This window comes from Tachysurus vachellii, chromosome 25 (genome assembly GCF_030014155.1).
Source record: "Tachysurus vachellii isolate PV-2020 chromosome 25, HZAU_Pvac_v1, whole genome shotgun sequence".
Lineage (NCBI taxonomy): Eukaryota > Metazoa > Chordata > Actinopteri > Siluriformes > Bagridae > Tachysurus > Tachysurus vachellii.
Window position 1 is genome coordinate 6,475,498 of NC_083484.1, and position 12,003 is coordinate 6,487,500.

At 40.1% G+C, this 12,003-nt stretch overlaps 2 protein-coding genes across 3 annotated transcripts in view; one reads left to right on the plus strand and one right to left on the minus strand.

Annotated features, from left to right (window-relative positions):
• Positions 1-497: 497 nt before the first annotated feature.
• On the minus strand, positions 498-10,478 carry klhl15 (kelch-like family member 15). 2 transcript variants are annotated; one of them, XM_060861502.1, is made up of 6 exons: positions 10,295-10,478; positions 10,042-10,192; positions 6,953-7,040; positions 6,251-6,354; positions 5,088-5,799; positions 498-4,534 (listed from the first exon to the last, which is right to left on the minus strand). In XM_060861502.1, the coding sequence occupies exons 4-6, from the start codon at positions 6,268-6,270 to the stop codon at positions 3,425-3,427; spliced, it is 1,842 nt and encodes a 613-aa protein (XP_060717485.1). In that variant the 5' UTR covers positions 6,271-6,354; positions 6,953-7,040; positions 10,042-10,192; positions 10,295-10,478; the 3' UTR covers positions 498-3,424. The 2 variants fall into 2 exon arrangements, with proteins under 2 accessions (XP_060717485.1, XP_060717484.1); XM_060861501.1 differs by lacking the exon at positions 10,295-10,478 and having other exon boundaries at positions 10,042-10,288.
• Positions 10,479-11,672: 1,194 nt separating this feature from the next.
• eif2s3 (eukaryotic translation initiation factor 2, subunit 3 gamma) overlaps positions 11,673-12,003 on the plus strand; it is a 10,676-nt gene continuing 10,345 nt past the window's right edge. Inside the window, exon 1 of the mRNA XM_060861503.1 lies at positions 11,673-11,696. The gene's annotated coding sequence lies outside the window, so the exon portion shown is untranslated. The remainder of the gene's footprint in view (positions 11,697-12,003) is intronic.

Below are 12,003 nucleotides of genomic sequence, written 5' to 3' on the forward strand. Positions count from 1 at the left end.
GTGGAAAATACACTCATTACAGCCAAGAAGAAAATAAAAATGATAGAATTCTAAGGTGTCGTCTAAGTCAGGAAGATCGACAGAAAATGAAGGAAATATTACAACGATATATACCATATGGTCATTGTGTTTTTGTTGAAGTTCTTGCTGTGTGCATACATGCACACTTGGGTATCTGGGTAATATTAACCAACAGTTGGCAGTTAGGTTGGTTGTAATACAGCTGATTTGATTTCTTCAGTAAACAAAAAGCCATAGATTATAGTGATAAACTAATATAGATATACTGTGATGTCATACATTTAATTAAATTCGAACACATCATAAATGTTTGTTTTTTTAAAAAAAAAAGAAAATCTTATATTGACTCAATAAGTGCAGCTCTGATCTTCAGTCAATAAAATGACCAGTTCTTTGAAATGGACTCACACATGACTTGGACTGAAATTAATAATGCTTATAAAATTTTTAGGGACTTAAAAAAAAGACCACTGAAAAACTGAACAATAGGAACATTTATTTCAGGAAAGAAATTACAAAGTCTCCAAGTAGCAATAAACCATCAGATCACAGTAAATACATCAGTAATCTGATTAATGCTCAAGTACAGTTTAGATACAGGGCTATGTTTTATTAAACTGGATTTGTTTATTCAGATTATTTTGCAGAGGGATATATACGTGACAAGAATAAATCTAAATTGGATAGACCTGTGCATTTTATATCTTAAGCTGCACAGCAGAAACCCTTTCAGGCTGTATTTTGGTGTCTATATGTACATGACCTTGACAGCTGGTTGTGGAAAAAGAAAACATGAACCACAAGACAGAGACATGAGGGAATAAGTTAGTATTTGAGGAAGTTCAAACCAGTACCATATATAATATCAGTACAAAGCCAATGACTCCCAGGGAAAAAAAATACATGAGGTAGGCATGTACTGATATTAAAAAAATAATTTAGTTTTACAAAAGACTATAATGTATAGAACTATACATTAACATTTCTATTTATGGGATTTGTCAAGAACAAATGCAAATATGAAGTCTTAGAAATAAGCTGCCTTCTTAATTGGACAGAGCTTAACTTAAAGCCACAAACAGTGCCAAAAGATGCCACATATCTAGGCTGCCTTCACCTTTGAGGTGTTGAAAATCATAACGTATCGTATAAACAATGATTGCATGCCTAACAGAAAGCATAATAGTGAAGAAGCTAATGGAGTGTTACCACATGAAACTCAAAGGACTAGCCAGAACAATCTCATGAATAATGTGTGGCTGGACAAAAACAGAAATTTGTTAAGTAAAATTGTTAAATAGCTTATATAGGTAATGACATGGGTCACTGACTTGTGTTCAGGCTTTTAAGGTTAAATATCATTATGCCATCTCATCTTTAAACATCCCATAGGTACAGTTTGACTGCTTTCAAGTATTTTGTCAAACACCAATTAAACATTCATAATTAATAACTGTTCTTCATTGTCTAAGGCTCGATATGAGTTGTATATAAGAATGTAGATTCGTGTGTATCCTGTGAGCCCTCAAAAACACATTTCCAATGTATTTAATTGACCACCTGGTGTTCAAAATTAGTTTTATGGTTACACTTAAAAAGGTGTTCGATTATGTGAGCCAAAAATAATTAATATTAATCATCAACATTTACCAACATGACAACATTTTTCCCAGAATTTGTGTCAGGTTAGTTCCTACATAATATAGCCAAAAGTTTGTGCACGCATTCAAATACCTACACGTGGGCCTTTCCCAACATGTTGCCAGTGTGCATGTAAACAATTAAAACTTTTAATGCTGTTGCATTAGATTCCCAATGCCCAATGCATTAAAAAGAGACCCAAACATATTAAGAAATGGTTTGGCAAGTTTGGAATGGAAAAACTCCAGTGATCTGCACAGAGTCCCATTGAACACGTTTGGGATAAACTGGAATGCTGATGTACCCAAAGTGTTCACGCCCAGCATCAGTGGATGCTGGGAATGCACATATGGGTGTGATGGTCAGGTGTTCACAACCTTTTGGCCATATAGGGCATTGGATGGCCAGCTAGTGTCAATAGTAAAGACTAAAGATTTATGAAGATACTTTGAGTACTCTTAGAAATCATGTCTACTTGACCTTGCACGTTCCCATCTATGGCCTTTCATTATTTACACATACGAATCCCGTCATTGCCAGAGCCAACTGTGGCCTGGAGCGAAGCAAGCAAAACTAACAATCAGTGATATGTTTTGAAGAAGAATGCAAATCGCACTTTCTTCTGTGTTTGCTATGCTGCCATGTGCAGCAGTTCAATACATAGTTATATTGGATGTTTGACATGCACATTACTGTTTTAAAGTACTCTAGTGATTGCAACTCAATTTGTCCAGCCACACATACTATTCTGAGAAATTCAACCCAAATGATTTCTCTGAAATATACAAAACAATACTGTGTAAATGCAAGTGCCCATTAAATATGAGCTATTTTTTGGCATGACCCCATTAACCCCCTGAAATAATGAAAAACAAGCAGATGTGATTTAGCCCTTTGCTCATGAAACAAAACAGAAATGTGACAAAACTGAAAACAGCAGCTGGTTTATCTTAGTGGGATCAAGACAAAGCTCCAGCAAGTAAATAAATTAAACAAGGTTAATAGTGTCAACACATATGGAAGAAGTTAAAAGGAGAGGTTGGCCTTTAACTCTTCTTTCATTTTCCTCTTTCATCAGTAGTGGTGGAACAGTGTTATTGCCTAACAGTAAAAAAACAACACCCTTTACAGTGCAAAATTTAATCCACATCACAGATTAAATGTCACTAACTTTATAATCATCATAATCCAAAACCTAAATCTCATAGCGTGTGACATCAAGACAAATGAATATTAAAGCAAAAAGAAATGAATTGTTTTTTTTTTTTGTTAATGACATTTACAATGTCTATTTTTGTCCAGTTGATCATTAGTGCAAAAAAATTGCATCAGAGTTGAAAGTGGTGGAAGAAAAACTTCCTCAAACACAGAACCGGAGGGGAATAGGTCGAATTCACGATGAACAATGTGGTGGAAATGCAGTATGCCGTTATTGTACAGGACATTACAATTACAGAACAGACTGACATTATTATGCACCAAAAAAAAAAAAAAGTCCACATAAATGTTTGCCGTTAAGTCCTCTTAAAATGAGAAAAATGATTTTGGAGGGAAAAATGCTTAAAAAGCTTAACCAGCAATATTAACCATTTCCCCCTACCTGACATCCCCCAAACCTGCCAACTTCTACCTAAAAAGTATGAAGCTTTTTGTTCTTAAATAAGCACTGACCTACTGTTTAAAAGTGTAATAAGTTATGAAGACTACTTTCACATTTGTAAACGTTTGTTTTGTGTGTTTTTTCCCCCCACCCCAGAGACCCTCAGCTGCAGCGCTTCATGTGTTCCAGGACATACTCAGGAAAGTGCAGGCTGCACACCTGCAAGCCATCCAGTTTGCAAGGCATTCTGGGATACTCGTCCTCCTTCCACTTGTTCTCCTCAGGATCAAAGGTGAGTATAGAGTCGCTGTAATGGCCGTTGTAGCACAATCCACCCAGCACCATGATCTGTTTGTCTAGCACTGCCACACCATGCCCACTTCGCCCAATGGGCATAGAAGCAAGGATGGTCCATTCGTCCGTTTCTGGATTGTACACTTCTGTTGATGGGCAGCCTTGGGATTCGAAAGATGCCCTGAGGATTACACAAACTCCTCCAAAAACATAGAGTTTCCCATTGTGGGAGATCATCTTGTGGAAACAGCGTGCATAGTTCATCTTAGATTTGTTCTCCCAGCAGTTGGTAAGAATGGGATTGCGGCGTGTGCGGTGTTCAGATGCTCCCTCGCGCTCTGGATCAAACACACACACCTGTTTGGAGGTGGAGGATGATGTGATTCCACCGGTGATATAGAGTTTTCCATTCAACACTGTGCCCTCATGACCATATTTGTTAACTGGATATGGATCCACAAACTCCCACTTATCCTCTGCAATGTCATAGCGCTCTGTCGAGTAAAACGTCTCGTCCCGTGTCCGTCCTGCCACAGCGTAGATAAACTTTCCGATAACACCGACAGCAAATTCTGACCTAGGGACTGACATGTCTGCCATCCTGAGCCAGGAATTCTGCCTTGGATCATAGCGGTAAACCTTGGATGATGCGTGAAACTCTCCATCAGGCCCTAGCTCCTCCCCTCCCAACAGGAAAGCAAAATTGTTAACGATTGCCAAGCAATCAGGCCGAAGTGGAACCTGTGGACCTTCCAGCTCCCACCAAACCTTGGGCCGATGAAGCAGGAGGATCTTGCTGTTCACCATGCTGTGGCCGATCATCCCTCGAAACACAGCCGTTTGAGGCCGAACAGATCGAATCCGGTTGGACTTTGTTTCGGCTAACGGTTGCTCGTTCACCGAGTGAAAGTAGTTCAGTGCTTGGTCTACTTCCTGCCTCAGCTGACGGGAGTAACGATAGAACTCAGAGGTCTTCACCTAAGGAATAAAAGCAGGTCATGGAGACCCTGTTATGATGTCCACTTAAATCCATTAATAAAAGTCTTTTTTTTTTATTTCGGTAAAGAGCCAAATCCTAGATAACCAAGTCTACATTTTTTAGTCTACAGAGTGCGTCCTTCAGTCTACTGTACTTATTTAATAGTCATGAGCAGGCTGGGTATCATGTATTTAGATTCCATATGTTTTAAAGTGCATAAAACGTTATCTCTGAAGAAAAAACAAAACAGGCAACCAATTTTTTTTATAGAGCTTTGTGGTATTTTGGAACTTGGTCACTTTCTCAGGACTGCACTGTGTATTGTAATTTATAGTAAGCCATAAAAAGCAAAAGCAATTTACAATTATTTAGGAAGAACCACATTGTTTTCAATACAGTGCTAATACAATGCTCACTCCAATCATAAAGCCTTATGTGAAAAATCTAATTTATAGCACAAAATATATCAGTGGATCAAATAACAGTCTAGCATTTCAGTTCAGTATTGATCTGAACACTAAACTACAGCCATATTAAAGTAAATTCTGATACCTTTTCAAACACTTGTGTTGGTGTCATGAGGCCAAAGCGCAGGTTCTGCACCACAGCATCCGTGTGTCTCCAGCGGCGTCGGTCATGTCTAAGCCAGGACTGCACAGCCTCATACAGCTCGATCTCCGGGAACCGACACAGCCGCTCACTACTCAGGCACACCACCAGTTTCTCCAGGCTTAGGTAGGACAAGAAGTCAGGCCTTGACATCAGAGGCACAAAGTTCTCCAGCAGAAAGGCATCCAGCCGCTCTTGCACTCCCTCCACTGCCACACTGAAATCATCCAGCAGCCTCATAACCTCGGCACAGTTTTCCAGGCAGATTTTGGCCAAAAGAAAAGAACAGCAGAACTCTACAGCCTCGGTGAGTTGCACATACATGGCCGCCTGCAGAATTTCCTGCACTGTGGGCATGCTGAGTTCCAACGAGCCATAGTACATGAAGCGAAGGACGTGACCGAAGCCAGCTGCTGTCAGCCCCTTCATGTGGATCTTGTCCTGGTCTCTTTCGCGCATATCTGCCGTGAACATGACCCGGAAGTAGTCACTCTGTGTGGCCAACAGGGCCTTGTGGGCCTGGAAATGATGTTCTTCTATCAAAAGGGTCACATCCAGCAAAAGGCGTTCCTCGTACAAGGCTCGGAAGCCAGAGGACACGCTCCCATCATGCACCTGTGACAGGTACACCTCAACGTCCCCAGCCATTAAGCACCTGTAAGGTGAGAGAAAAAAAAAAAAAAAAAAACACCCCATTTTCAGAATACAAAGTAAACCTTAGGGCTTTGTATACCTGATAAAATGGTAAGTCAGTGCAAGTCACATTAAGAAAGTGTACTTTATAAATATAAGCAAAATCAATCACAGAAATGTGGAAAAAAAAAAACACATATCTTACAGTTATCTACAGTATTATTGTACAGTAATAAAACATTCGACTCGTCTTATAAATTTTTATTTTTTTAAAAACTACAATTTTCCAGCAGTTGTGAATTTGCAAACACGAAAAACTGACAGATGCTAAATAAGCTTCTGGAAGGACTTCAAGAACATTCACACCTCAGCAGTTTGGGTTGTGATGCTGAGAGCCAACTCTGCTGTCCCACACTCTCTCTTTCCTTACGCACACATTTACACACACACACACACACACTTTGCGCACTCACCTCTGATTGGCCACGGGCATGTCACTGGGGGGTGTCCGAGCCAATCAGAGGACAGTGACCCTTTGCGTCCGTAGGAAAATAAACCTCTTTTCTGAGGGATTCACCTAAATGACAAGTCAACAAATATTCATCTATATGTAAACAAACGTCCTAGTCAGTAAGTTCATGTGAAACATACACAATACATTTGCCAAAATATTGGTTGTCCCTTTGTATATACAGACATTCAGAAACACAATGTGATGATATTTCTGAGAAAAGTATTACTAATAGTTAGATCATTCATATTCCCATTTGATCAGGATGACCAGGAAAACTAAAGTTGTGTCCCAAATGCTTTGTATTTAAGAGCAAATATCTTATTAGTATCACTCAAGAAAAGAAAACATGAAAATTCTAACAGATAAACATTGCATTCTTGAGGGTTATTCAGTGGCTAGCTAATTCCAGCATTATTCAGTAGCTAACTCCATAATCTGGATTATTCTATACTAAACATAATTATTCCATGTTTTCAACCAGTACAATTAGAAATTACATGTGCCCCGGAAGTGTATAACAAGCATAAAGAATATCATCCAACTCTACCCCAATCTTCTACAGATAATTTCCATTCATAATCCAATTATTAATAATTAAATGAAGAAAAAAAAAAAATCAAAATGACAGACAAGTAGATAAAAGTAGTTTTTATAGCGCTACCTTTTGGAGGCGTCCTGGCCGGTTGGCGGCTTCGCTGTCAGTGTGCTGGGAGGACGCTCACATTTCCTTTGCTTGTGTTTCCCCTGTTCTAATGTGTGAAAAACAGGGATTTTACTGCACTGATAACACAAACACCACACTCCTACACACCACACTGATTCAAAACACTTTACTAGTGTAAAAATAATGGCATAATTATGAAGAAAAAAAAACAACATGGTGCATTAACATGTTATCAGAACACTCAAGCTGGAAGCCGAGCTCGGACGCCAAGCTCGGACAAGGCTGTTAACAGGGACACATTAAAATCCTTGCAATTCAGATACTGTACTGTTCCGTTCTGAACCAACCTAAGGACGGCTGAGGAAATTTTACATGTTTCCTTATAGGAAAAGGCAATGCCTTACATTCTGATTACACTACTGTTGAATTGTCGGATATAATGTGTGTTGATGCTTTGACATGAGTGCTGACAATTTCAACTGACAGCTTTTTACAGTGTTAATGCACTTATTTTAACATGATTGTTTCTAGGGTTAACTAATTAGTAGCTAATTCACAGGGATTTGCCATATGGAAGATGTTCATGAAAACTACAGTTTGTTGTAAAGTATGTCCAAGGTGTGATGAAGTGTGTTGAGTGCATGAAAACCAAACAGCACCAGAGCAAAGAGGTCACTGTGTTAATATGACATTGGGGACTCTAGTGTTGTGTTGCGTTTAATGCAAGTGAAGGATTTATAGTTCCAGACTCCATTACTCTTTAAAGAAGGGATCGAGTGACCAGAACAGAACAACTCAACATCTATGGCGGTGATTTGAGGAAAGCCACAAACACTGATTAATAAATCAAGCGAGCAAAAGAGAGAGAGAGCGAGAGAGAGAGCGAGAGAGAGAGAGAGAGAGAGAGAGAGAGAGAGACACAGAGAGAGAGAACACAACACACACAAACACAGAGAGAGCGAGACAAACACAAACACAGAGAGAGAGCGAGAGAGAGAGAGAGCGAGAGAGAGAGAGCGAGAGAGAGAGAGAGAGAGCGAGAGCGAGAGCGAGAGAGAGAGAGCGAGAGAGAGAGAGAGAGAGAGAGAGAGAGAGAGAGAGAGAGACAACACACACAAACACAGAGAGAGAGAGAGAGACACCACACACAAACACACAGAGAGAGACAACACACACAAAGACACACAGAGAGAGACACACACAACACACACAAAGACACACAGAGAGAGACACACACAACACACACAAAGACACACAGAGAGAGACACACACAACACACACACAACACACAAAGACACACAGAGAGAGACACACACAACACACAAAGACACACAGAGAGAGACACACACAAAGACACACACAACACACACAAAGACACAGAGAGACACACACACAACACACAGACAGACAGACAGACAGAGACAGAGAGAGACACACACACACAGAGAACACAGAGAGAGAGAGAGAGAGAGAGAGAGAGAGAGAGAGAGAGAGAGAACACACACATACAGAGAGAGGGAGAGAGAAAGAGAACACACACAGACAGACAGAGAGAGAGAGAGAAACACACATACAGAGAGAGGGAGAGAGAAAAGAGAACACACACACACACATACAGAGAGAGAGAGAGAGAGAGAGAGAGAGAGAGAGAGAGAGCACACACACACACATACAGAGAGAGAGAGAGAGAGAACACACACACATACAGAGAGAGAGAGAGAACACACACACACACAGAGAGAGAGAGAGAGAGAGAGAGAGAGAGCACACACATACAGAGAGAGGGAGAGAGAAAGAGAATACATACATACATACAGACAGACAGACAGACAGACAGACAGACAGACAGACAGACAGAGAGAGCACACACATACAGAGAGAGAGAGAGAGAGAGAGAGAGAGAGAGAGAGAGAACACACACACATACAGAGAGAGAGAGAGAGAGAGAGAGAGAGAGAGAGAGAGAGAGAGAGAGAGAGAGAGAGAGAGAGCACACACACACACATACAGAGAGAGAGAGAGAGAGAGAGAGAGAGAGAACACACACACACACATACAGAGAGAGAGAGAGAGAGAGAGAGAGAGAGAGAGCACACACACACACACATACAGAGAGAGAGAGAGAGAGAACACACACACACACAGAGAGAGAGAGAGAACACACACACACACAGAGAGAGAGAGAGAGAGAGAGAGAGAGAGAGAGAGAGAGAGAGAGAGAGAGAGAGAGAACACACACATACAGAGAGAGGGAGAGAGAAAGAGAACACACATACATACAGACAGACAGACAGACAGACAGACAGACAGACAGACAGAGAGAGCACACACATACAGAGAGAGAGAGAGAGAGAGAGAGAGAGAGAGAACACACACACATACAGAGAGAGAGAAAGAGAGAGAGAGAGAGAGAGCACACACACACACATACAGAGAGAGAGAGAGAGAGAGAGAACACACACACACACACATAGAGAGAGAGAGAGAGAGAGAGCACACACACACACAGAACACAGAGAGAGAGAGAGAGAGAGCACACACACACACAGAACACAGAGAGAGAGAGAGAGAGAGAGAGAGAGAGAGAGAGAGAGAGAGAGAGAGAGAGAGAGAGAGAGAGAGAGAGCACACACATACAGAGAGAGAGAGAGAGAGAGAGAGAACACACACACACATACAGAGAGAGAGAGAGAGAGAGAGAGAGAGAGAACACACACACACACACAGAGAGAGAGAGAGAGAGAGAGAGAGAACACACACACACACATACAGAGAGAGAGAGAGAGAGAGAGAGAGAGAGAGAGAGAGAGAGAGAGAGAGAGAGAGAACACACACACACACACATACAGAGAGAGAGAGAGAGAGAGAGAGAGAGAACACACACATACAGAGAGAGAGAGAGGTTAACGGTTACACTGTAACAAGCAGGTACACGGTATTAGCAGCGTTGTTAATCAGTGTTACAGTTACAGAGATAAACCGCTTCAGTTGCTACGACATGCTTCACAATGACGTCATTACCCCAGCTATAGAGAGCACGAGCGGTGGTAGTATTATTATTCTTCACTCGTTAGAGGTTTAAATACCTCGGCGATGCGACTCCACACAAACCCGCTTCGACCACGGAGCCCGGGATCCTTCTGACATGGAGGGCCGGTGATTAATTTGTTCTAGACATCAGAAAGACAAGACGCTGATAAACCATGATCGGTGGTGACATCTCGTCCGTACGCGACTCTGCGTGGCAACAAACCAACGTTACTTTGACTGAATTACAACATTATGATTGCCTACAGCTTTTCCAGCCATTCTAGAGGCCATATTATTGTCTGCACTGACGTCATTTCCCGTAGAATATCCGGGCGACCGGATGTGGAGGTGTTGGAGAGCAGAATAGAATATGCCTTACAGAGAGACATTTAAACATCGTAGAAAGAAAGCGTCATGATTATTAATTGCGCAGTGCGAATAAGCGACATGTGATTGGCTGAGGAAAGACTGTGTGGCTGAGCGACCGCTCGGGTTTTAGTTGATTGAAGGTAAAGAGCTTGAAACTATGCAAATTAGTAGATAGTCTACAGCGCGAATATTTGAATCTGATTGGTCAGAAGTTGTTGATTAATGTCTATGAGTCGGTCTGGAAGTAGTTCCGGCTGAAAGGCAAATCACACATTTATATCGCTGCGCTCATTTAATAATTCATTGTTTACGTAGTAAAACTAATTTACAGGCATAGACAATTTTACATGAGCATTTTTAACAAATTTTTAACCTTAAATAAAACTCCATAAATTTAAAACTCCATAAATGTATTAAACAGCAGGGATTTGTATTCCACATTAGAACCAGTTAGTTCATGACAAATCTGAGAGTTAGAAGCAAATGTTTTCACTGATTCTGATTATTATTTTTGCAGAAACAAGAAGAAATTATTATTCTTAAGTATTAAGGGGGCTTGAACCCAAAATAAGTCTGTTTCATTTATAGAATTTAAATCATCTGTACTTGCAAAGTGACTGATATGACTGTAAACCACACCACAGTTTATGGAAGAGAGAAAAATTATTGACATTTTGGGGAAATTTTAAACTACCATATGGTTTATATCAGCTACTTTTTTTTATCACTTTTGAGCTACATTTTATTTTTATTAGGGGTTTGTTAGGACAAAAAGAAAGTTAAATTGGCCATTTATATAAATTCATTTTTTGTGTGTAAATTAAACAAAATATTACTTTGGTGTGTGAGAAAGAGACAGAATTGTAAGCAAACATGTAGATGCAGAAATGGTGTCTCTCACCGTTCATTTATTGCTGACCATGCATGAGGTTTATCAAAGAATCTAAGAAACTTACAACGTAAATATGTTTAAACTGGTTTTTATCACTTTCAATCACTTTATGGATGACATTTTTTTATCATCACTTTATGCATGACTTTATCACATCACTTTATGCATCACAGTTTTATCACATCACTTTATGCATCACATTTTTTTAACTACACTTTCAAAAAACGAACGAAGGAACGATTACTGTCCCCAATTAATCTATATTTATTTGAATAGAGCTTCTAAACGATAATGTTTTATAAATATTTTTTTTCACGGCGATACCATTGAACATCCGTGACACAGAATTGGACGAGTAAATAAACTACAACACCTCTGACGTCTATTATACACGACGGACCCCACTGTCTCTCAGCAACAGCTTCATCTCGTTTGTAAAAGACTATACAGGTAAATTAATGTCTCGTGGAGATCGTTATACACCGAGAAATCCGGTTCATAATACGTATATCGCGCTATTTGAAGCTTTTCCGAGGTGCCATAAACGTTATTTGTGTCATTTATCTGCGAACACATGTTCCTTCTCCTTATTGCATCATTCACGCCTGTGTGCCGGTATTTTCAGTAACTCTGCCTTAGATCAGAGTCATATTCATTTTCGTATTCACTATACGTATAAAAAAAGTCTCCATTTTGCGTCTGGTTGAATTTTTTATTATGTCGTATTTATTTTCTGACACGTTATTTTTTTTTGTTA